Source organism: Schistocerca nitens, chromosome 1 (genome assembly GCF_023898315.1).
Source record: "Schistocerca nitens isolate TAMUIC-IGC-003100 chromosome 1, iqSchNite1.1, whole genome shotgun sequence".
Taxonomy (NCBI): domain Eukaryota; kingdom Metazoa; phylum Arthropoda; class Insecta; order Orthoptera; family Acrididae; genus Schistocerca; species Schistocerca nitens.
The window spans coordinates 953,099,073-953,121,483 of NC_064614.1; the positions used below are offsets into that span (position 1 = coordinate 953,099,073).

At 41.3% G+C, this 22,411-nt stretch overlaps 1 protein-coding gene across 1 annotated transcript in view; it reads right to left on the reverse strand.

Moving 5' to 3' along the window:
- The window catches only part of LOC126194677 (guanine nucleotide exchange factor DBS-like), a 373,302-nt gene that overhangs the window by 94,796 nt on the left and 256,095 nt on the right, over nucleotides 1–22,411 (reverse strand). The window contains exon 13 of the mRNA XM_049932882.1: nucleotides 16,540–16,755. Within this exon, the coding sequence (XP_049788839.1) occupies nucleotides 16,540–16,755 (216 nt within the window). The remainder of the gene's footprint in view (nucleotides 1–16,539; nucleotides 16,756–22,411) is intronic.

Genomic DNA, 22,411 nt, shown 5'->3' on the forward strand with positions numbered 1-22,411 from the left:
GTGAGGAAGATGTATGAGACAGGCGAAATACCCTCAGACTTCAAGAAGAATATAATAATTCCAATCCCAAAGAAAGCAGGTGTTGACAGATGTGAAAATTACCGAACTATCAGTTTAATAAGTCACAGCTGCAAAATACTAACGCGAATTCTTTACAGACGAATGGAAAAACTGGTAGAAGCGGACCTCGGGGAAGATCAGTTTGGATTCCGTAGAAATGTTGGAACACGTGAGGCAATACTAACCTTACGACTTATCTTAGAAGAAAGATTAAGAAAACGCAAACCTACGTTTCTAGCATTTGTAGACTTAGAGAAAGCTTTTGACAATGTTAACTGGAATACTCTCTTCCAAATTCTGAAGGTGGCAGGGGTAAAATACAGGGAGCGAAAGGCTATTTACAATTTGTACAGAAACCAGGTGGCAGTTATAACAGTCGAGGGGCATGAAAGGGAAGCAGTGGTTGGGAAAGGAGTGAGACAGGGTTGTAGCCTCTCCCCGATGTTATTCAATCTGTATATTGAGCAAGCAGTAAAGGAAACAAAAGAAAAATTTGGAGTAGGTATTAAAATTCATGGAGAAGAAGTAAAAACTTTGAGGTTCGCCGATGACGTCAGAGACAGCAAAGGACTTGGAAGAGCAGTTGAACAGAATGGACAGTGTCATGAAAGGAGGATATAAGATGAACATCAACAAAAGCAAAACGAGGATAATGGAATGTAGTCAAATTAAATCGGGTGATGCTGAGGGAATTAAATTAGGAAATGAGACACTTAAAGTAGTAAAGGAGTTTTGCTATTTAGGGAGTAAAATAACTGATGATGGTCGAAGTAGAGAGGATATAAAATGTAGACTGGCAATGACAAGGAAATCGTTTCTGAAGAAGAGAAATTTGTTAACGTCGAGTATAGATTTGAGTGTCAGGAAGTCGTTTCTGAAAGTATTTGTATGGAGTGTAGCCATGTATGGATGTGAAACATGGACGATAACTAGTTTGGACAAAAAGAGAATAGAAGCTTTCGAAATGTGGTGCTACAGAAGAATGCTGAAGATAAGGTGGGTAGATCACGTAACTAATGAGGAGGTATTGAATAGGATTGGGGAGAAGAGAAGTTTGTGGCACAACTTGACTAGAAGAAGGGATCGGTTGGTAGGACATGTTTTGAGGCATCAAGGGATCACAAATTTAGCATTGGAGGGCAGCGTGGAGGGTAAAAATCGTAGAGGGAGACCAAGAGATGAATACACTAAGCAGATTCAGAAGGATGTAGGTTGCAGTAGGTACTGGGAGATGAAGAAGCTTGCACAGGATAGAGTAGCATGGAGAGCTGCATCAAACCAGTCTCAGGACTGAAGACCACAACAACAACAACAACACTGCCCTCCAAATCTTTGAATATAGTACACTCATAGGCCAATGTTACTGTGACACTGTACACCTTCACCATCTGTATCTCCTAAAGGGTGCACTGAGTTGCTTATCTCTATTAATGTTCCACAGAAGCACCACAAGGCTTTGCCCATCTGACTTCTAATATGGCTTTATGATATTTAGAGGAATAGCTTTTGTAGTTCATCGAAATCATGTTTGCATGTCTGCCTGTTTTGTCTGTAACTGTTGTGCCCTGAATTCTCTGGTTAATGTTGATATTGGACGCTTGTCTGTAGCATCAGGATAATGGGATCCTAACTGATTTATTAGTTGGTGGGTCGAGGTAGGTGCCTTTTCATAGAGTTTTTCTGATTTTCTTTTAATATAGGTATAGATGGATGGTTCCTCTAAGAGGTCCTTAATGTGTGTGTTTGGTGTGTAGCGGTCTGTGTCGGCGATGACGCGGAGGATTCTGTTTTGGAGTCTCTGAATTTTTTGCAGATGTCCGTCTCCTGCCATGGACCAAAATTCTGATCCATATGACATACTTGGCGGTATAACTGCCCTGCATAATCTAAGTTTCATTTCTATGCTGAGTCCTCCACCTTTTAAGAGTGGGTACAGTTGGATGAAAGCAGTGTAGCCTCTACCTCTGGATCTGTTTATCTGCTTTGAGAAGGTTAAGCGTTTGTCTAGTTAAAGGCCGAGGTATGTAGCTGAGCCACTCCATTCTGTTTCCTTTTCAGCTATAAAAATACGTCAGTTTCTTTTTTTTTTGGTCAGTTTTCTCGTAAACATGACTGCTACGGATTTTTCAGGATTTATCTTTATTTTCCAAATATTGCACCATTTTACAATTTCGTCCAAGTGCTCCTGCAGCTTTTTTGTTATGAAATTGAGGTTGCTGCAACTCCTGTAAACCGTCGTGTAATCGGCATACATCACTATCTCACCTCCTGCCGCCTTTGGCACGTCGTTTGTCTACAGCGAGTATAATACGGGGGCAAGAACTGAGCCCTGCGGAACTCCTGCCACAGCATCCCTGATCGCGCTTACATGTTTGCCGCATCTGACGTGGTACTGCCTTCCCAGAAACGAGTCAATCATGTTGATGGTATGTCCTGGAATGACTAACTGGGATAACTTGTATATTAAGTCATCATGCCAGACTTTGTTGAATGCTTTCTCAATATCAAGAAAGACTGCTCCTGTGCTGTGTTTCCAGTCTCTCGCCCTGCATGTGTGTTCCACCAGGTGCAGGGATTGATGGAGGGTGCTATGTTCAGGACGGAATCCAAACTGTTCAGGGATGATTGTGTTATTGTCTCATAGGAATTTGCATAGGGCGCTGAGGATCAGGCACTCCAGTACTTTCCCTAGAAAGCACAGGAGTGAGATGGGTCTATAGTTTTGTGGAAGGATAAGGTTCTTATTGGGTTTAGGTAGGGTTACGACCTGAGCAGTTTTCCAGGCTTTTGGGAAGTAGGTTAGGGAAAGGCACTGGTTGTATAGTGCGGTGAGGTAGGTGATTGCGTTGGGAGGCAGGTGTTTCAGGTATGGGACACAGACCTTATCAGGACCGGGGGATTTGTTATTCCCTAAGCGCCTGATGTAGGCACACACAAGTCAATCGAAGACAGGAATAAATTCTGTATCTGGCCTTTCTTGCCTTAATTGAGCCACTCGTCCAGTTATTATTTCTTCCTGCCTGTCACTCTCGTCATCTTCAATGACGTGTGTACAGAATTGTGACTAACAATGTCGCCAGTAATTCTGCCTTATCCTCATCGTCGTGTATTAGCCCATTTAGACCTCGGAGTGGTCTGTCTACCCTGGGAGCAGCCTTCTGTGCTTTTGCGATTTTCCATACTCGGTTCATGTCTTGTTCTGCATTCCTAAGTTTCTTTACCCAGCAGAGGCCTCTGTGCTGTATCAGTCTTTCCTTTACCTGGGCTTCAAGCCGCCTAAGCAAGCAATGATCGGCAGGATCACGATAGTGTTGCCAATCACTCCTCACGCGCCACTTTGCGACTATCAGCTCCCAGATATCAGGAGGCAGGTCCTTGGCGCCAGGCTTGGTGGCTACCCTGGTGCTTGTCTCTCGAGCACAGGTCTGGAGGACGTTTGTGAAATACTCTACTGCTGTGTGCACCTCCCTCTCGTTCCGCATTTGCGGAATGTCCTCCAGCTGTTATCCTACCAGGGCGGTATATTGTTCCCAGTTAGTTTGATACGTTGTGTTTGCCATCCTCCGGATTGTGTCTTCGACATTGGCACATTCCAGGACAACTGGGTTGTGGTTTGAGTTCAGCTCATAATGGACTGTTGGCGCAGCCCTCCAAGGCAGGCCCCTCCATGAGAAGATATCTAGGATGTCCGGTGCATGGTCGGGGTTGTAGGGGATGTCAGTAGGCTCGTTGGGAGCAATTATTCCCACTTGGGGATTGCTCTCGATAAACCTTCTCAATCTCCAGCCTCCAGCATTTGTCGTGTTGCACCCCCAGTCCACACGTTTGGAGTTCAGGTCCCCTGCTATTATGACTCTTTCTCCGATTTCGATCAGGTGTTGAAGGTCCTGCTTGCCGAAGTTGATATGCGGGGGTTTATATGCCGATGCTATTTTAACTATGTGGTTACCGACTTTTAATTCGATGACGGCCACCTCGACCGTGGCCAGATTTGGCATTTCAATCATCTGGTGACAAATCCTCAGCTTCACAAGGACGGCAACTAGTCCACCTGCGCGGTCTTGCCTATCGAGCCTGTGCACGGAATAATTTCGCACCTTCAATCGAACAGCTGGCTTTAGATGCGACTCCTGAATGCAGGCTATATCTATGGCGTGACGATCTAGGAATGACTGTCACTGTGGGATCTTTGAGGATATACCGTCTGCATTCCATGTTAACATTTTGAACTCTCTAGTACTGTTACGGTTCATTACAGAAGAGTGTCGTAGCTGCTTCAGCAATTACTAGCATTTTTGCATATCTATCTTTCATGGCTCGGACTGCCGCTATGGTTTCTTTCACTTTTTGTAACACTGCTCCCAGGTTTATCCCCGCAAACAGCTTCCCCAGTTCTCTGAGTTCCCTCAGAAAACTGCCGAGATCGCTGTCCGCATTTGGCCCGACCTGTGGCTGCTCCTGCGCTGGGACTGCAGTATTGTTTGTTGTTGTTTCAGTTGCCTTTTCCGGAACTGGCGGTGGAGGTAAAGCCTGTATTGTGGGTGGGGGAGGTGTAGATGGGACTGGGGGGAGGGTCGTCTCCTGCACTGTCGCAGGGGGTGCCGCGGACGTAGATTGGGCGGTGGGAGCGGGCATAGCTGCCCTGTATGGTCACATACTCGGGAAATCTCTTGCTCGGACTTCGAAGTTTGGTTGTTGACGAGCCTGAGCATTTGATGCGGCTGTTGCTGCTAGGGCAGTTTTCTGCTGCCTCTGGTTTTGCACCAATCTTTGGTATACTTCGCATCTGCGATAGTTTGCTGGGTGGGGGCCTTTGCAGTTGGCACATACCGGGTTTGCCACTCTCTGTTGCTTGTAAAACTTGGTAAGGTGGGGGCCTGCACACTTTACACATCTCGGCTGCAAGTTGCAGTTGCTGCTCGAGTGATTAAATTTTTGACAGCTATGGCACTGCCCATGTCCTTCCAGTTTATTATACCGTGACTTTCTTCTGCAGTCTGAGGGGTTTTGAGAATTGGTGAACTGAGTGTACTACGAATCCTTCCTCTATTAATTCATTTTCTTCCTCAGTATCGATGGGTAGGTGCTTTAGTACTACTCTCAGAGCCTGTTTCGGGTTGATAGAATATGTGTGGAACCCTATTTCCTTCCTTTCAAGTTCCGATTTAATCCTCTACATCTCCCCCCCCCCCCCCCCCCGAATTTTTGTTGTCCTAGGCCCTTTATGCCCGCTTGCAGCTTGTTCTCTAGGGCTGAGAATGAGTTCACGGTCAGTACATTTACTATAACTTGCTCCTGCTGTTCGCTTTCCCTGTCGTTTTCCGACTCCCTCCTATCATTTTCCGACTCTCTCCTATCATTTTCCGACTCTCTCCTATCATTTTCCGACTCTCTCCTATCATTTTCCGACTCTCTCCTATCATTTTCCGACTCTCTCCTATCATTTTCCGACTCTCTCCTATCATTTTCCGACTCTCTCCTACCCAAGTCTATGTAGAGTCTACCTGTACCCGAACTGTCGGAACTATCAGAACTGTCAGAGCTCTCCTCCTCATGCACCATTTGCAAACTAGCCTTATGTGTGTTAGCTGTTTGCGCGGCCCTACTCTGGCTGCGAGTTCTCTGGTGAGAGCTGCAGCGGTCTAATTGTGAGGATTCCCTCGAACAACTTGTTGAAGCCATATTAGCGGTCAGTCTAGCAGTCAGTCAGTTTGTGGTGCCGCCTCGAGACACTGGATGGTGTTTAGTTCTCACCTCCACAACTAAGTGGCAGGTATCTGCACCAGAGCCAGATTTGTGGTCTTCAGACAGAATTAGACATGGCCTATTTTGAATCAGATAGATTTAAAGGGGAAATAGATAATGGGAACTGGGAAGAAGTAAAACATAATAATCAAACGGCTTCAAGACTTTATAACTAAAAGTCTGAGAAGCTGACCTTGCGTAGGGTATTGGACAGACCGTATGTACAGACAGTGAACGTTCCATCAGATACGGTGGACAGCTGGGAATACAGAATAAGCAGTCCCGGACCAAGGGAAAATGAAACCAAATCCACTTTGGGTCTGTCTTGTAGTAAGCAGCAAAGTGATCAGCATCTGTTCACCAGTGGAGTGACTGAAATTTACACTCTGGAACTAAGCCTTCCAGTCTTAACACACCGAGTTCACTCAGTGAGCCTACTCATCCCCACCTGATTCCAGGTACAATCATCATGGAGCATTTTGATAATCACAATATTACCCCAGGTGGTCAATCCACGGCCAGTATTACTGGCGCAACTGGTCTTTCGGATTCTGGGGTGACAAGGTTAAATTGGAATGTGATTCAACAGAGGAAGTCAGATTCCTCTGGCCAACTTAAAACCAAAACAAATACATTTTTGCAACACTTAACATACAAACACTTTTGCAACCAAGTAAACTTCATAAATTGGGAAATACATTAAAAGAACAAAAGATTCAAATTTTGGCACTACAGGAAACACGAACGACGGACAATTACATCATGGATTTTGACAATTATCATCTTTTTAAAAGTAAAACTGATAAAAGAATACTTAATAATACACCACATCTGGGAGCTGCTTTTGCAGTCTCCAAAAATATTTTAAATTCCATAACAGAGATAAAACCCTTAATAATTGACTAATGACAATTTCTCTTAAATGCGCAAATGAAGCATACACTTTACTTAATGCCCATATGTCAGTCCATAAGTATAACCATAAAAAACTTGAAGAAGTTAATGAAGCTTGGGAAACGTTACAAAGCATCATCTCGAAAATTCCTTCAAACCATTTCAAATCGACCATGTAGCAATTTCATACCCAAACTACAAAGAAATTTTAAATGTTCAAGTTAGGAAAAAGGCTCATATTGATTCTGATTATTATTTAATGTGAATAAAAGTAAAACTTCAACCTCAAAAACTCTTAAAAAAAGTTATCCAAAATTTGACACTGCTAACTCTAACAAGTGAACTTGACAAAAAACAATTGGTATAGCCTAAAAGAAAAGTTCATCAAAACAACACAAAATTTAATTCTGCTTTGAAAGAAACAAAAACACCCTTCATGGAACATGGATTGTGAAACAGCAATTAAGTCTAGGTATGAGGCATTCAAAAATTGGAATAGTAACAAAACTGAAAATACGTACAAAACCTTTCTAACTGTAATAAAGAAACGTCTAAAATAATCCAACTGACTAAAAGAAACTACAAAAATGCTCAACTTTTAGAAATTGAAAAGACTTCCAAAAGAACAACATGAGAAACTTCTATAAACCACTCAAAACAAAACTAACCAGTTACAAAACTCAAAGCCTTTGCTTCAAAAATGAAAATGGCAGTTTGGCTCTTAACAACTAGAAAAATTGTAAGGTACTTGCTAATTATTTTGAAAAACTATTAAACTGTCCAGAACCAGCGAACAAATTGCAACCACAGCAAACTAATAACACTAACCCTGACTCTCAAGAACCTGTCAAAATCGAAATAACTAAACAAATTAAGAGACTTAAAAACAAGAAAGCATCTGGAGAAGAAGGTATAATTGCAAAACTACTAAAATCAGCTGGCCCTAACACTATAAAAGGGATCACTCAACTAATAGGACATATCTGGCAAACTAAGAAAATATCTAAGGACTGAAAAACTGCCCTAATACATCCATTACATAAAAAGGGGATAGAACCAAGGTTAATAATTACCAAGGAATCTCTCTTCTCCCTGCCACATACAAAATTGTATCACTATGTTTACTTGATTGAGCCCAAGAAGAGTTAGAACCTAAGAAGAGTTAGAACCTAAAATTGGTGAAGACCATGCAGGCTTCAGACCAAACAGATCCTTTCCAGAACAAGTTCTTAATTTAAAACTACAACTCAGTTGATCGTGAATCTCTTTTCCAAGTTTTAAAGGAACAAGGACTAGATAATAAAACTCAGATTAAAGAAACATAAACCGACACTAGCTCCAAAGTTAAAATCATGGGAAAAATTTCTGTACCATTAAAGAATGGTGTGAGAAGGGGAGATAGCCTCTTCCCATTACTTTTTAACTGTGTTTTGGAAAAGGTAATTACAGAATGTCGAGAGCAAAAGTTGAGTCAAAATATAGATCAATCAGTCAGTCAGATAGAAGTAATATTAGAGTAGATTACCTCACGTTTGCAGATGATCTGGCAATTTTAACTAGGTATATTAACACAGAAAAAAAAAAAAAAAATTGAAATTGAAATTCTTACGGAAGTTGGGGAAAAGTAGGACTACAAATATCATTTTAAAAAATGGAATATATGACATGTAACAAACAAGCAACAAAGTTTTCGAACACAAATTATGGAAAAATAAAAAGGGTGCCTCAGTTTAAATACTTGGGGTAAATTGTACAAGAAAACGGTCTGGAAAAAGCTGAAAAGGAAGTTTGTTGTCAAAAAATGGCAACTGCATTCAGATTAACACAGAATATTTATAATAAAAAATTTATTTATAATAAAAAAACTCTAATTTCAGTGATCTTCAGCATTACAGCACTGTAATCAAACTTTAATGTCTTTATGGAGCAGAAAGTTTAATTTTAAATAGAAAGAGGGATATTGCAGAAATTCAAAAGAAAGAAGAATTGTAAGGAAAATATTAGGCCCCAAAATTACTGATGAGAAACTTATAGGCAGAGAAGTAATAAGGAAATAGAAGAATACACAAACATACATGATGATATAAAAAAAAAATTAAAAAATAAAAATAAAAATTACGGGCACATTAAAAGAATAGCACCCACTAGGTTGACAAAACAAATAATAGAATTCTACGAAAACAAAAGTAAGGCCAAAACTGAATCAATTAAATGGATCGCTGCGATTAAGGAGGATCTTAAAATAGACTCAGGCAGATGTTACAGGCAGAAAAACACTCACACAAAAGATATTTGATTGGAAAGTTGGTCACAGGGAAATTAGAGAATGGACTGGAAATGTGGTCTGATGAAAGAAAGAGACTTCATCCCGAAAGGATGAAACAAATTTGGACACAAAGAAAGGCCAACCATCAAAAGCGACATTGATTGATTGTACATCATTGGTCCTATTGGGCCCATACCTGAATAATAATAATCAAAAGGAGCAAACTCCAGAAATCAGATTTCAAATTCTGATTAGCAATTACCTTCAGTAGGAGAAGAGCCTCAGCCAGTTTTTGAGCAAAGTAGAGTGTAGTAGACTGGTAGGAATAACTTTCTGGCTAGGTCATATGAGGAACATTTTCTCAGTGGTTACTTTACTTGTCACTTTCAAAATGTGGTAAGCTAATCCTAGTAATTAGATAAGGAAATCTGTTTACCGGCTTTTTAATAAAATATCAGTCACAGAAATCTCACAACAATTTTTTAAATTTATGTGTATGATACACAGCAATTTTTATTTTTTAAAAAAATTAAGTTTCTTTGACAAAAACATACTTTGAAATTGTGTTACACAATGTACAAAGTCTATGCAAATTTCATCTTTTTATCTGCAATGGTTGAGCAGAAAATGTTCCTTATGCAATGGGAAAGACAGTAGAAAGGGGTGCGTGGGTGGGTGGGTGGGTGGGGGGGAGGGGGGGGGGGAGAGAGAGAGAGAGAGAGAGAGAGAGAGAGAGAGAGAGAGAGAGAGAGAGAGAGAGCATCTCTTCTAAATGAGGCTGCTGCTGAACACACTGCCATACATAAAATCCTTCATATGGATTCTTCTCACCAACACCAGCTTTTCTGAATTGCACAGGTGGGAACTTTCCCTGCAATACATCCTATGTTCCTGTAACCCTCCTAGCCTCAACCTTCGTTAGGCGCTGTCCTCGCCCATTCGACCACTTCCCTGCTCCCATTCCAGCACTACACAGCCGTCATTCCAGCACGACACCCAGTCTTCTCTTTTTTCTTTTTCTTCTCTTTTTTTACAACCTTACTGACCAACTAGGATCATGTTAACAACTTCAGTTCCTCTTCTTCCTTTGTTGTTGTTTCCTATTTTTCTAATATTCCCTCATTTTCTCCCCATGAAGTCTCTTCCTTTCTTCTGTCGATGTTGTTCCCAATTTTTTATTTCTTCTGCTTTGAAAGCGTTCCAAATTTAGTATTTTATTTTTAAAACCGTTTCTTTTTGCTATTTCTGATTCTTTGATGTTGTTTCTTTCTAGATATTTCCTTACTTCTGTAATCCATGCTATTGTCAATTTCTTCTTCCAGAAATGTAGGACTATTTGTTTTGATAGTCTATTTCCATCCATTTGGTATTTATTTATTTTATTTTTTTATTTATTTCTCTCTATTTCTCTCCTTTTCCACTCCTTCCCCACCTCCCCCCTGCCCACCACCCAACATGCAGCACTTCACTGTCCACAATCTTCCCCCCCCCCCATACTATCCCTCCCCCTCCCCACCCCAGCCTCCTCCTTTCCCTCACCCAGTCGCCACTCCCATCATGCACTGGTGCTGCTGCTCGCAGTGTGGATTCAGTTGCCTGAAACTACAGTCGTGTGTGTGTGTGTGTGTGTGTGTGTGTGTGTGTGTGTGTGTGTGTGTGTGTGTGTGTGTGTGCACATGCACGTATGTGGGGGTGTCTATTGTTGACAAAGGCCATTGGCCAAAAGCTTTAAGTGTGAAAATCTTTTTGTTGTGCCTATCTGCGACTCAGCATCTGCACTATATGGTTCAAATGGCTCTGAGCACTATAGGACTTAACTTCTAAGGTCATCAGTCCCCTAGAACTTAGAACTACTTAACCTAACTAACCTAATGACATCACACACATCCATGCCCGAGGCAGAATTCGAACCTGCGACCGTAGCGGTTGCGCGGTTCCAGACTGTAGCGCTTAGAACCGCTCGGCCACCCAGGCTGGCCTGCACTATATGGTGAGTAGCAACATTCTTGCTCATAATATTGTTGTTGAGCTATCTGTAAGCCCCCCCCCCCCCTCCAAGAACCATGGACCTTGCCGCTGGTGGGGAGGCTTGCGTGCCTCAGCGATACAGATGGCTGTACCGTAGGTGCAACCACAATGGAGGGGTATCTCTTGAGAGGTCAGACAAATGTGTGGTTCCTGAAGAGGGGCAGCAGCCTTTTCAGTAGTTGCAGGGGCAACAGTCTGGATGATTGACTGATCTGGCCTTGTAACAATAACCAAAACGGCCTGGCTGTGCTGGTACTGCGAACGGCTGAAAGCAAGGGGAAACTACATCCGTAATTTTTCCCAAGGGCATGCAGCTTTACTGTATGGTTAAATGGTGATGGCGTCCTCTTGGGTAAAATATTCCGGAGGTAAAATAGTCCCCCATTCGGGTCTCCGGGCGGGGACTACACAAGAGGATGTTGTTATCAGGAGAAAGAAAACTGGCGTTCTATGGATCAGAGCGTGGAATGTCAGATCCCTTAATCGAGTAGGTAGGTTAGAAAATTTAAAAAGGGAAATGGATAGGTTAAAGTTAGATATAGTGGGAATTAGTGAAGTTCGGTGGCAGGAGGAACAAGACTTTTGGTCAGGTGAATACAGGGTTATAAATACAAAATCAAATAGCGGTAATGCAGGAGTAGGTTTAATAATGAATAAAAAAATAGGGGTGCGGGTAAGCTACTACAAACAGCATAGTGAACGCATTATTGTGGCCAAGATAGACACGAAGCCCACGCCTACTACAGCAGTACAAGTTTATATGCCAACTAGCTCTGCAGATGATGAAGAAATTGATGAAATGTATGATGAGATAAAAGAAATTATGCAGACAGTGAAGGGAGACGAAAATTTAATAGTCATGGGTGACTGGAATTCGAGAGTAGGAAAAGGGAGGGAAGGAAACATAGTAGGTGAATATGGATTGGGGGTAAGAAATGAAAGAGGAAGTCGTCTGTTAGAATTCTGCACAGAGCATAACTTAATCATAGCTAACACTTGGTTCAAGAATCATAAAAGAAGGTTGTATACATGGAAGAACCCTGGAGATATTAAAAGGTATCAGATAGATTATACAATGGTAAGACAGAGATTTAGGAACCAGGTTTTAAATTGTAAGACATTTCCAGGGGCAGATGTGGACCCTGACCACAATCTATTGGTTATGAACTGCAGATTAAAATTGAAGAAACTGCAAAGAGGTGGGAATTTAAGGAGATGGGCCCTGGATAAATTGACTAAACCAGAGGTTGTACAAGGTTTCAGGGAGAGCATAAGGGAACAATTGACAGCAGTGGGGGAAAGAAATACAATAGAAGAAGAATGGGTAGCTCTGAGGGATGAAGTAATGAAGGCAGCAGAGGATCAAGTAGGTAAAAAGACGAGGGCTAGCAGAAATCCTTGTGTATCAGAAGAAATATTGAATTTAATTGATGAAAGGAGGAAACATAAAAACGCAGTAAATCAGTAAATGAAGCAGGCAAAAAGGAATACAAACGTCTCAAAAATGAGATTGACAGGAAGTGCAAAATGGCTAAGCAGGGATGGCTAGAGGACAAATGTAAGGATGTAGAGGATTATCTCACTAGGGGTAAGATAGATACTGCCTACAGGAAAATTAAAGAGACCTTTGGAGAAAAGAGAACCACTTGTATGAATATCAAGAGCTCAGATGGAAACCCAGTCCTAACCAAAGAAGGGAAAGCAGAAAGGTGGAAGGAGTATATAGAGGGTCTATAAAAGGGCGATGTACTTGAGGACAATATTATAGAAATGGAAGAGGATGAAGATGAAATGGGAGATACGATACTGCGTGAAGAGTTTGACAGAGCACTGAAAGACCTGAGCCGAAACAAGGCCCCGGGAGTAGACAACATTCCATTAGAACTACTGATGGCCTTGGGAGAGCCAGTCCTGACAAAACTCTACCATCTGGTGAGCAAAGTGTATGAGACAGGCGAAGTACCCTCAGACTTAAAGAAGAATACAATAATTCCAATCCCAAAGAAAGCAGGTGTTGACAGATGTGAAAATTACCGAACTATCAGTTTAATAAGTCACAGCTGCAAAATACTAATGCGAATTCTTTACAGACGAATGGAAAAACTGGTAGAAGCCGACCTCGGGGAAGATCAGTTTGGATTCCGTAGAAATATTGGAACACGTGAGGCAATACTGACTTTACGACTTATCTTAGAAGCTAGATTAAGGAAAGGCAAACCTACGTTTCTAGCATTTGTAGACTTAGAGAAAGCTTTTGACAATGTTGACTTGAATACTCTCTTTCAAATTCTGAGGGTGCAGGGGTAAAATACAGGGAGCGAAAGGCTATTTACAATTTGTACAGTAACCAGATGGCAGTTATAAGAGTCGAGGGACATGAAAGGGAAGCAGTGGTTGGGAAGGGAGTGAGACAGGGTTGTAGCCTCTCTCTGATGTTATTCAATCTGTCTATTGAGCAAGCAGTGAAGGAAACAAAAGAAAAGTTCGGAGTAGGTATTCAAGTCCATGGAGAAGAAATAAAAACTTTGAGGTTCGCCGATGACATTGTAGTTCTGTCAGAGACAGCAAAGGACTTGGAAGAGCACTTGAACAGAATGGACAGTGTCTTGAAAGGAGGATATAAGATGAACATCAACAAAAGCAAAACAAGGATAATGGAATGTAGTCGAATTAAGTCGGGTGATGCTGAGGGAATTAGATTACGAAATGAGACACTTAAAGTAGTAAAAGAGTTTTGCTATTTGGTGAGCAAAATAACTGATGATGGTCGAAGTAGAGAAGATATAATATGTAGACTGGCAATGGCAAGGATAGCATTTCTGAAGAAGAGAAATTTGTTAACATCGAGTATAGATTTAAGTGTCAGGAAGTCCTTTCTGAAAGTATTTGTATGGAGTGTAGCCGTGTATGGAACTGAAACATGAACGATAAATAGTTTGTACAGGAAGAGAATAGAGGCTTTCGAAATGTGGTGCTACAGAAGAATGCTGAAGATTAGATGGGTACATCACATAACTAATGAGAAGGTATTGAATAGAATTGGGGAGAAGAGGAGTTTGTGGTACAACTTGACGAGAAGAAGGGACCGGTTGGTAGGACATGTTCTGAGGCATCAAGGGATCACAAATTTAGCATTGGAGGGCAGCGTGGAGGGTAAAAATCGTAGAGGGAGACCAAGAGATGAGTACACTGAGCAGATTCAGAAGGATGTAGGTTGCAGTAGGTACTGGGAGATGAAGAAATTTGCACAGGATAGGGTAGCACGGAGAGCTGCATCAAACCAGTCTCTGGACTGAAGACCACAACAACAACAACAACTATCTGTCAGGCAAGAAGCAGTAGCCAGTAGCTTGTAGATGTATCAATGTTGGTTTCTTGAAAGATTCTGAGAAGAAAACTGAACTGTATCAATATTTGTTTGTTTCTATCAGATTTCAGAAGTGAATTGTCCAACATGTGTGCAGCAAGACAGCAGCACTCAGATTTACAACATTTTTATTGACACTGCTCACGCTGAAACAATTAATGTGTAACCAACTGATGATGGGCTATCTGATCGTGATGCACATTTAATAAAAATAAACAATGCAGCCCCTTACAGCTCTGAGGAAAGTTCATACAAAGCAGTGAGGCTTATTAATGAGAACAGGGTACAATCTTTTAAGAATAAGTTCAAATAGTTGGTATGAAATGACATACATATAGAAAGTGGTGCTAAGGTGAAATTCAATATATGTTATAGTAAATTTGCGTCAATATATTAAATTAGCTTTACTAAAGAGTTATCTAGAAAGTCTACTAAGAAACAACTAATCCATGGCTAACTAAAGGGATTAAAATGTCATGTAAGAAGGAAACAGAAATTTATATAGAGGCCTGAATAAGTCAAGATCTGATGTTTGTTACATTATACAAAATGATACTGTAATATCTTAAGGTAAGTCATTAAATATACATTTCCTGGAATAAATTAATAATGCAGATATCAAAATTAAAACTGTATGTGAAACAGGAGATAGGACAGCCAATCAGGGAACAAGATGCCATAGCAAACTAAATGATAATGTTGTGACTGATAATTAACAAATTGCAACTGTTTTTCACTATCACTTTCTAAATGCAGCAGCAAAATAGGATTAAATTGTTCAATTGAACAACTGAGAGTATATGTTAAAAATGTCATTCCACAAAACTTCATGCACCTAGAAGTAGCATCAACATTCTCCACTGAAACTACTAGAATTACAGAAGTTCTAAAAAAACGAAAGCTCATGTGGTATTGATGTAACCGACCCTGCTGCAAAACCTGCCCCATGCATCCCCCCACAACCACCTACTCCAGCCCTGCTACTGGTAAAACATACACAATTCAAGGCAGGGCCACATGTGAAACAACACATGTCATTTATCAGCTGACATGCCTGCACTGCACAGCCTTTTACATCGGTATGACAACTAAACTGGCTGAGCGCATGAACGGACACAGACAAACTGTCCACCTAGGAGATGTCCAATACCCAGTAGTGGAGCATGCCCTCCAGCATAATTCTAGGGACCTAGGAACCTGCTACACCGTATGTGCCATTTGGCTTCTCCCACCCAACACCAGTCCCTCTGAACTGCGGAGATGGGAACTTGCACTCCAACACATCCTTTCATCCCGCCATCCCCCTGGACTGAACCTACGTTAAACAACCTCACTCCGATTTACTCTTCAGTCTTCTCCTCTTTCCCTTTCCTCTTTAGCCATTCACGCATCTTTTCATCCTACATAGTTGTGTTTATCTTTATACTATATACCTCTTTACTTCTGTATGCATCCTCTTTGGTTTGAAGCTGGTACAGTACTTACAGTAGAATATCTTTGGCTTCCCTCTGACAACCATGCCTCCATCCTTGCTACCCTCCCTGTTTTCCTTTCCCTGTTGCTTCATAACCTGGGTTGTGAGTAACTGAATCCACTTTCCCTTCTTCCCTTTCTTTCCCCTCTCTCCTCCCTGATGAAAAAACATTTGTTCCAAAAGCTAGGAACGTAAATTTTCAGTCCTGTTTTTTGTGTATCTATCGGCTGTACTGAGCTGAGGTAAGTACTGGCCAGCCCCTCTATCTCTTTGTTAGTATTTAAATAATTATTGTTCAATTTCCAAACACATTTTTCAGGCAGAAAAGGTTCTGTTTTAGTAATGTCTGTGCTCTTTATTTTCTTACACCTTTGCAGATCATTTTGTACATCATTCTTTGCTACATAAAAGTAAACAAATGACTACATGAACAGCAAATATTACCCACAAATCATCTTCAATCTTAAGTCTACAATAATTTCAATAACAATAATTTATATCAATTAGCACAAAGAAAACAATCAGATCAAGAACATTGGCTTATGTTTAAACAAAACAATAAAGCTAAAAACTAACTGCTGACCTGCCCAGTAAGTATTATTTTCTGTTCACTTTTAGGAACTCAATAACAGATAAAGTAAATGCAGTTATTTCAAAGATAATTCGCATTACATAGTACATAGTTAGGTAAGTTATTGTTCAAACCTTTGGCATGGTATTGGCTTTCCTAAACACTTTTGATCCCTTGTTAACATTGTGATGGTCACGAGACAAGTTTGGAGCACCTCCTGGAGGTTGTAATGGTACACCAGGCTCTGGTATCACTGTCTGGACAGGTCTAGGTGGCTTCTGAATCATACGCTTCAGACTGTCCAGTCTTTTATCACACATCATTGTAACGTCATCTATTCGATGTAACACCTTCAAAAGAAGAATCACATCATGCTTATAAAAATTTATGTTAGAAAACAGAGTAAGCAGAGCATTTGTGTGTGTGTGTGTGTGTTCCAGGAATTGGCATCATTTCATCCAAACATGGTACATGTATAGTTTACCATAAAGAGACAATTACCACAGGGTCTATACACCACTAACAGCCCTATTTAACAGAAAGGGGATTGTAAACAGAGACATGAAAGTATAGAACTGGAACTGCTTGGAGTAATTTCAACCAAACTTGGTATTTATATGACTGACTATCTCGAAAAATTCAGTGTCAGGGCAAGGCAACCCTACCACTATTAAGGTCAGGGTGAGGTGAGCTGGAGGTGTGAATGGGGGTTACTTAAAAATAATGGAAAATTAACTATAATAGTTCATCTGAACCGCATCACTGGTTATAAGGCAGGATGAATTGTTCAGTCAGACAGCAGACAATCACTATGATGTTATTTTGCATACTGATTAACTCTCAATCAGTTGTCAGTCATTGTGAACTCAGCTTCAACATGGAATCTTTTGTATGGACTTTATCTAGGGTGTAGTATAAATTTCCAAGTAACAAAATATTATCATCATATTAATATTATGACGTAACCTATTTCAATCAAATGTGTAATGTGTATGTGTATGTGGATTCTAATATAAAGTAAATCTGTAAGTAACAGAAGTGCCATAGACGTAATAGTGCACAAAACTAAATACAACCTGTCAATAAATTATGTGCACGTTGATAATGGAAAACAAAACTGATTGTGGCTTTTGGCCCTCTCACAAATGTTGTTATGCTGTAAGTTCTCAAGTATGAGATATGCAAACTGTGTTTGCACTATACAGAGTTAAAATTTTGGTAACGAAGTTAATGAAAAGGAAGAAAAATATATGAATTTTTAGAATAAATATTAGACCTATAATTTGTTTCTTGTAATAACTAAATGTGCACATTGTATAGATGGGTGTGAAAACACCTAAATTAGAAAAGACTAATAAAATAAATCTGATAACCTAACTAGTGACTAGTTATCCCACATTCTTCCTCCAAAACAAATTAATTTAGTCGTAAAGGACTGGGATAGGTAAACTGAAAATTCATAAGAATAGGGCAGTTTTGTGAATGAGCATTTTTCCAGTAGTGCAGAGAAATTAACAACAAAAATATCAGGATGCAGATGCAGCTTCTGTAAGAAATTGTGCAGCAAATTCAAATCTATTGTTATCACCACTCAATAGGACATTGTATTGGGGGGGAGACAAGGAAGGCACGAGACTGTTGTTGTTGTTGTGATCTTCAGTCCTGAGACTGGTTTGATGCAGCTCTCCATGCTACTCTATCCTGTGCAAGCTTCTTCATCTCCCAGTACCTACTGTAACCTACATCCTTCTGAATTTGTTTAGTGTATTCATCTCTTGGTCTCCCTCTACGGATTTTACCATCCACACTGCCCTCTAATACTAAATTGGTGATCCCTTGATGCCTCAGAACATGTCCTGCCAACCGATCCATTCTTCTAGTCAAGTTGTGCCACAAACTTCTCTTCTCCCCAATTCTATTCAGTACCTCCTCATTAGTTATGTGATGTACCCATCTAATCTTCAGCATTCTTCTGTAGCACCACATTTCGAAAGCCTCTATTCTCTTCCTGTACAAACTATTTATCGTTCATGTTTCAGTTCCATACACGGCTACACTCCATACAAATACTTTCAGAAATGACTTCCTGACACTTAAATCTATACTCGATGTTAACAAATTTCTCTTCTTCAGAAACGCTATCCTTGCCATTGCCAGTCTACATATTATATCTTCTCTACTTCGACCATCATCAGTTATTTTGCTCACCAAATAGCAAAACCCTTTTACTACTTTAAGTGTCTCATTTCGTAATCTAATTCCCTCAGCATCACCCGAATTAATTCGACTACATTCCATTATCCTTGTTTTGCTTTTGTTGATGTTCATCTTATATCCTCCTTTCAAGACACTGTCCATTCTGTTCAAGTGCTCTTCCAAGTCCTTTGCTGTCTCTGACAGAACTACAATGTCATCGGCGAACCTCAAAGTTTTTATTTCTTCTCCATGGACTTGAATACCTACTCCGAACTTTTCTTTTGTTTCCTTCACTGCTTGCTCAATAGACAGATTGAATAACATCAGAGAGAGGCTACAACCCTGTCTCACTCCCTTCCCAACCACTGCTTCCCTTTCATGTCCCTCGACTCTTATAACTGCCATCTGGTTACTGTACAAATTGTAAATAGCCTTTCGCTCCCTGTATTTTACCCCTGCACCCTCAGAATTTGAAAGAGAGTATTCAAGTCAACATTGTCAAATCTAAGTCTACAAATGCTAGAAACGTAGGTTTGCCTTTCCTTAATCTAGCTTCTAAGATAAGTCGTAAAGTCAGTATTGCCTCACGTGTTCCAATATTTCTACGGAATCCAAACTGATCTTCCCCGAGGTCGGCTTCTACCAGTTTTTCCATTCGTCTGTAAAGAATTCGCATTAGTATTTTGCAGCTGTGACTTATTAAACTGATAGTTCGGTAATTTTCACATCTGTCAACACCTGCTTTCTTTGGGATTGGAATTATTGTATTCTTCTTTAAGTCTGAGGGTACTTCGCCTGTCTCATACACTTTGCTCACCAGATGGTAGAGTTTTGTCAGGACTGGCTCTCCCAAGGCCATCAGTAGTTCTAATGGAATGTTGTCTACTCCCGGGGCCTTGTTTCGGCTCAGGTCTTTCAGTGCTCTGTCAAACTCTTCACGCAGTATCGTATCTCCCATTTCATCTTCATCCTCTTCCATTTCTATAATATTGTCCTCAAGTACATCGCCCTTTTATAGACCCTCTATATACTCCTTCCACCTTTCTGCTTTCCCTTCTTTGGTTAGGACTGGGTTTCCATCTGAGCTCTTGATATTCATACAAGTGGTTCTCTTTTCTCCAAAGGTCTCTTTAATTTTCCTGTAGGCAGTATCTATCTTACCCCCAGTGAGATAATCCTCTACATCCTTACATTTGTCCTCTAGCCATCCCTGATTAGCCATTTTTCACTTCCTGTCGATCTCATTTTTGAGGCGTTTGTATTCCTTTTTGCCTGCTGCATTTACTGCATTTTTATATTTTCTCCTTTCATCAATTAAATTCAATATTTCTTCTGATACCCAAGGATTTCTACTAGCCCTCGTCTTTTTACCTACTAGATCCTCTGCTGCCTTCACCATTTCATCTCTCAAAGCTACCCATTCTTCTCCTACTGTATTTCTTTCCCCCATTCCTGTCAATTGTTCCCTTATGCTCTCCCTGAAACTCTGTACAACCTCTGGTTTCGTCAGTTTATCCAGGGCCCATCTCCTTAAATTCCCACCTCTTTGCAGTTTCTTCAATTTTAATCTACAGTTCATAACCAATAGATTGTGGTCAGAGTCCACATCTGTCACCAGACATAAATAAACTGCAATTCTGTGTACTGAAAGAATGCATTGACAGAAACCAGGTTAATAACAGATATAAGAAAGAAATTCTATTTTCTGTTGCTAACAACACACACACACACACACACACACACACACACACACACACACGGGCGTGCGCGCGACCACAGTCTCTGCCAGCTAAAGTCAGACTGCAAGCAGCAGCACGTGATGAGAGAGAGAGAGAGAGAGAGAGAGAGAGAGAGAGAGAGAGAGAGAGAGAGAGACAACCAGGTGGTGGTCAGGAGGAGGCTGGGGTGGGGAGGGGGAGGGATAGCAGGCTAGGGGTGGGGGATGGTAAAGTGATGCAAGTGGGAGTGTGCAGGGATGAGGTGAATAGCGAGTGGGGGAGCTGGGTGCACTCTGGAGGTTAGGCGGTGTTATAACCAAGAATAAGACAACAAATATGTCACCGTACTACAGTTTATTGAGACACACTGATACAAAAAATTATGTTACCAAGAGCCAAGTTGTTGATGAACACTTCGTGGAAAATTATATACATTGAAGGCAGAGTCACAAGTCTGTTGACATACTAAGCCAAGTGGAGTTTTAAGTCCCAGTTCCAGAATATCATTTGGATTCTAAGTCTAGAGCGTAGCCAAATCAACTTCAAGCAGCAGGTCCACTGCAGCCCAGCTGTCCTGAGTTGTACAGTAGAACATAGCACAATGAGAACTGACTTGCAGACGTCAGTGGCAGCGTTAAATAAAGCTCTGTAGTTAATGGAGCTGGTGGCTGGTGTCATTGAATATTCTGGCTGCCAGTCTTTGAGTGTTATCTGTGGCCAGATGCTGTGGTTTAGATCACACGCACACAGAAATGTCAGTCTGTGATGCAAGCAGCAGGCCACCCACAGAGAATTGGGGCCAACAAAGTGTTTCATGGCCATGCATAATAGCGTGGCACTACTCGGTGCGGAGATTAATAGTGGCGGATGCCATAGACAGAAGGTGGGGGGGAGGTGGAGGGGGGGGGGGTAGTGGAAAAGGAGAGAAATAAAAAGAGCATTGGTGGGATAGAGGGCTGTGTAGTGCTGGAATTGTAACAGGGAAGGAGCTTGATAGGTAAGGACAATGACTAACACAGGCTGAGGCCAGGAGGTTACAGGAACAAAGGATATATTGCAGGGAGTTCCCACCTGCACAAATCAGAAAACCTGCTGTGGGAAGGATCACATGGCACAAGCTGTCTAGCAGTCATTGAAATGACGAAAGTTGTGTTGAACAGTGTGCTCAGCAACAGGGTGGTCCACTTGTCTCTTGGCCAAAGTTTGTCGGTGGCCATTCATGCGGGCAGACAGCTTGTTGGTTGTCATGCCCACATAGAATGCAGCACAGTGGTTGCAGTTTAACTTGTAGATCACATGACTGGTGTCACAAGTAGCCCTTTCTTTGATGGGACATGCAATGTTTATGACCAGACTGGAGTAGGTGGTGGTGGTGGTGGTGGTGGTGGTGGTGGTGGGAGACTGTATGGGACAGATCTTGCATCTAGGTCTATTACAGGGATATGAGCCATGAGGCAAGGGATTGGGAGCAGGGGTAGTGTACGGAATAGACGAGGATATTGTGTAAGTTCAGTGGGTGGTGGAATACCACAGTGGGATGAGTGGGAAGGATAGAGGGTAGGATATTTCCCATTTGAGCATGATGAGAGATAGTCAAAAACCTAGTGGAGAAAGTAATTCAGTGGCTCCAGTCCTGGGTGGTACTGAGTCACAAGATGAATGCCCCTCTGTGACCAGATGGTGCGGCTTTGGGATGTGGTGTGTGACTGGAAAAATAAGTCACAGGAAATCAGTTATTGTACAGGGTTGGAAGGATAATTATAGTCTGTAAAGGCCACAGTGAGAGCCTCGGTATAATTTGAGAGGGACCACTCATCACCACAGATGCACCAGCCAAGGGTGGCTAGCCTGTATTGAAGGGACTTTTTGGTATGGAATGGGTGGCAGTTGTAGAAGTGGAGGTATTGCTGGTGGTTGGTAGGTTTGATACGGGCAGCGGTAATGATTTAGCCATCTTTGAGGTGGAGGTCAACATCTAGGAAGGTGGTTTGTTGGGCAGAATTGGACCAGTGAAGCAAATGGAGGAGACGGTGTTGAGGTTCTGGAGGAATGTGGATAGGGTGTCCTCTCGCTTGATCCAGATCGCAAAGAT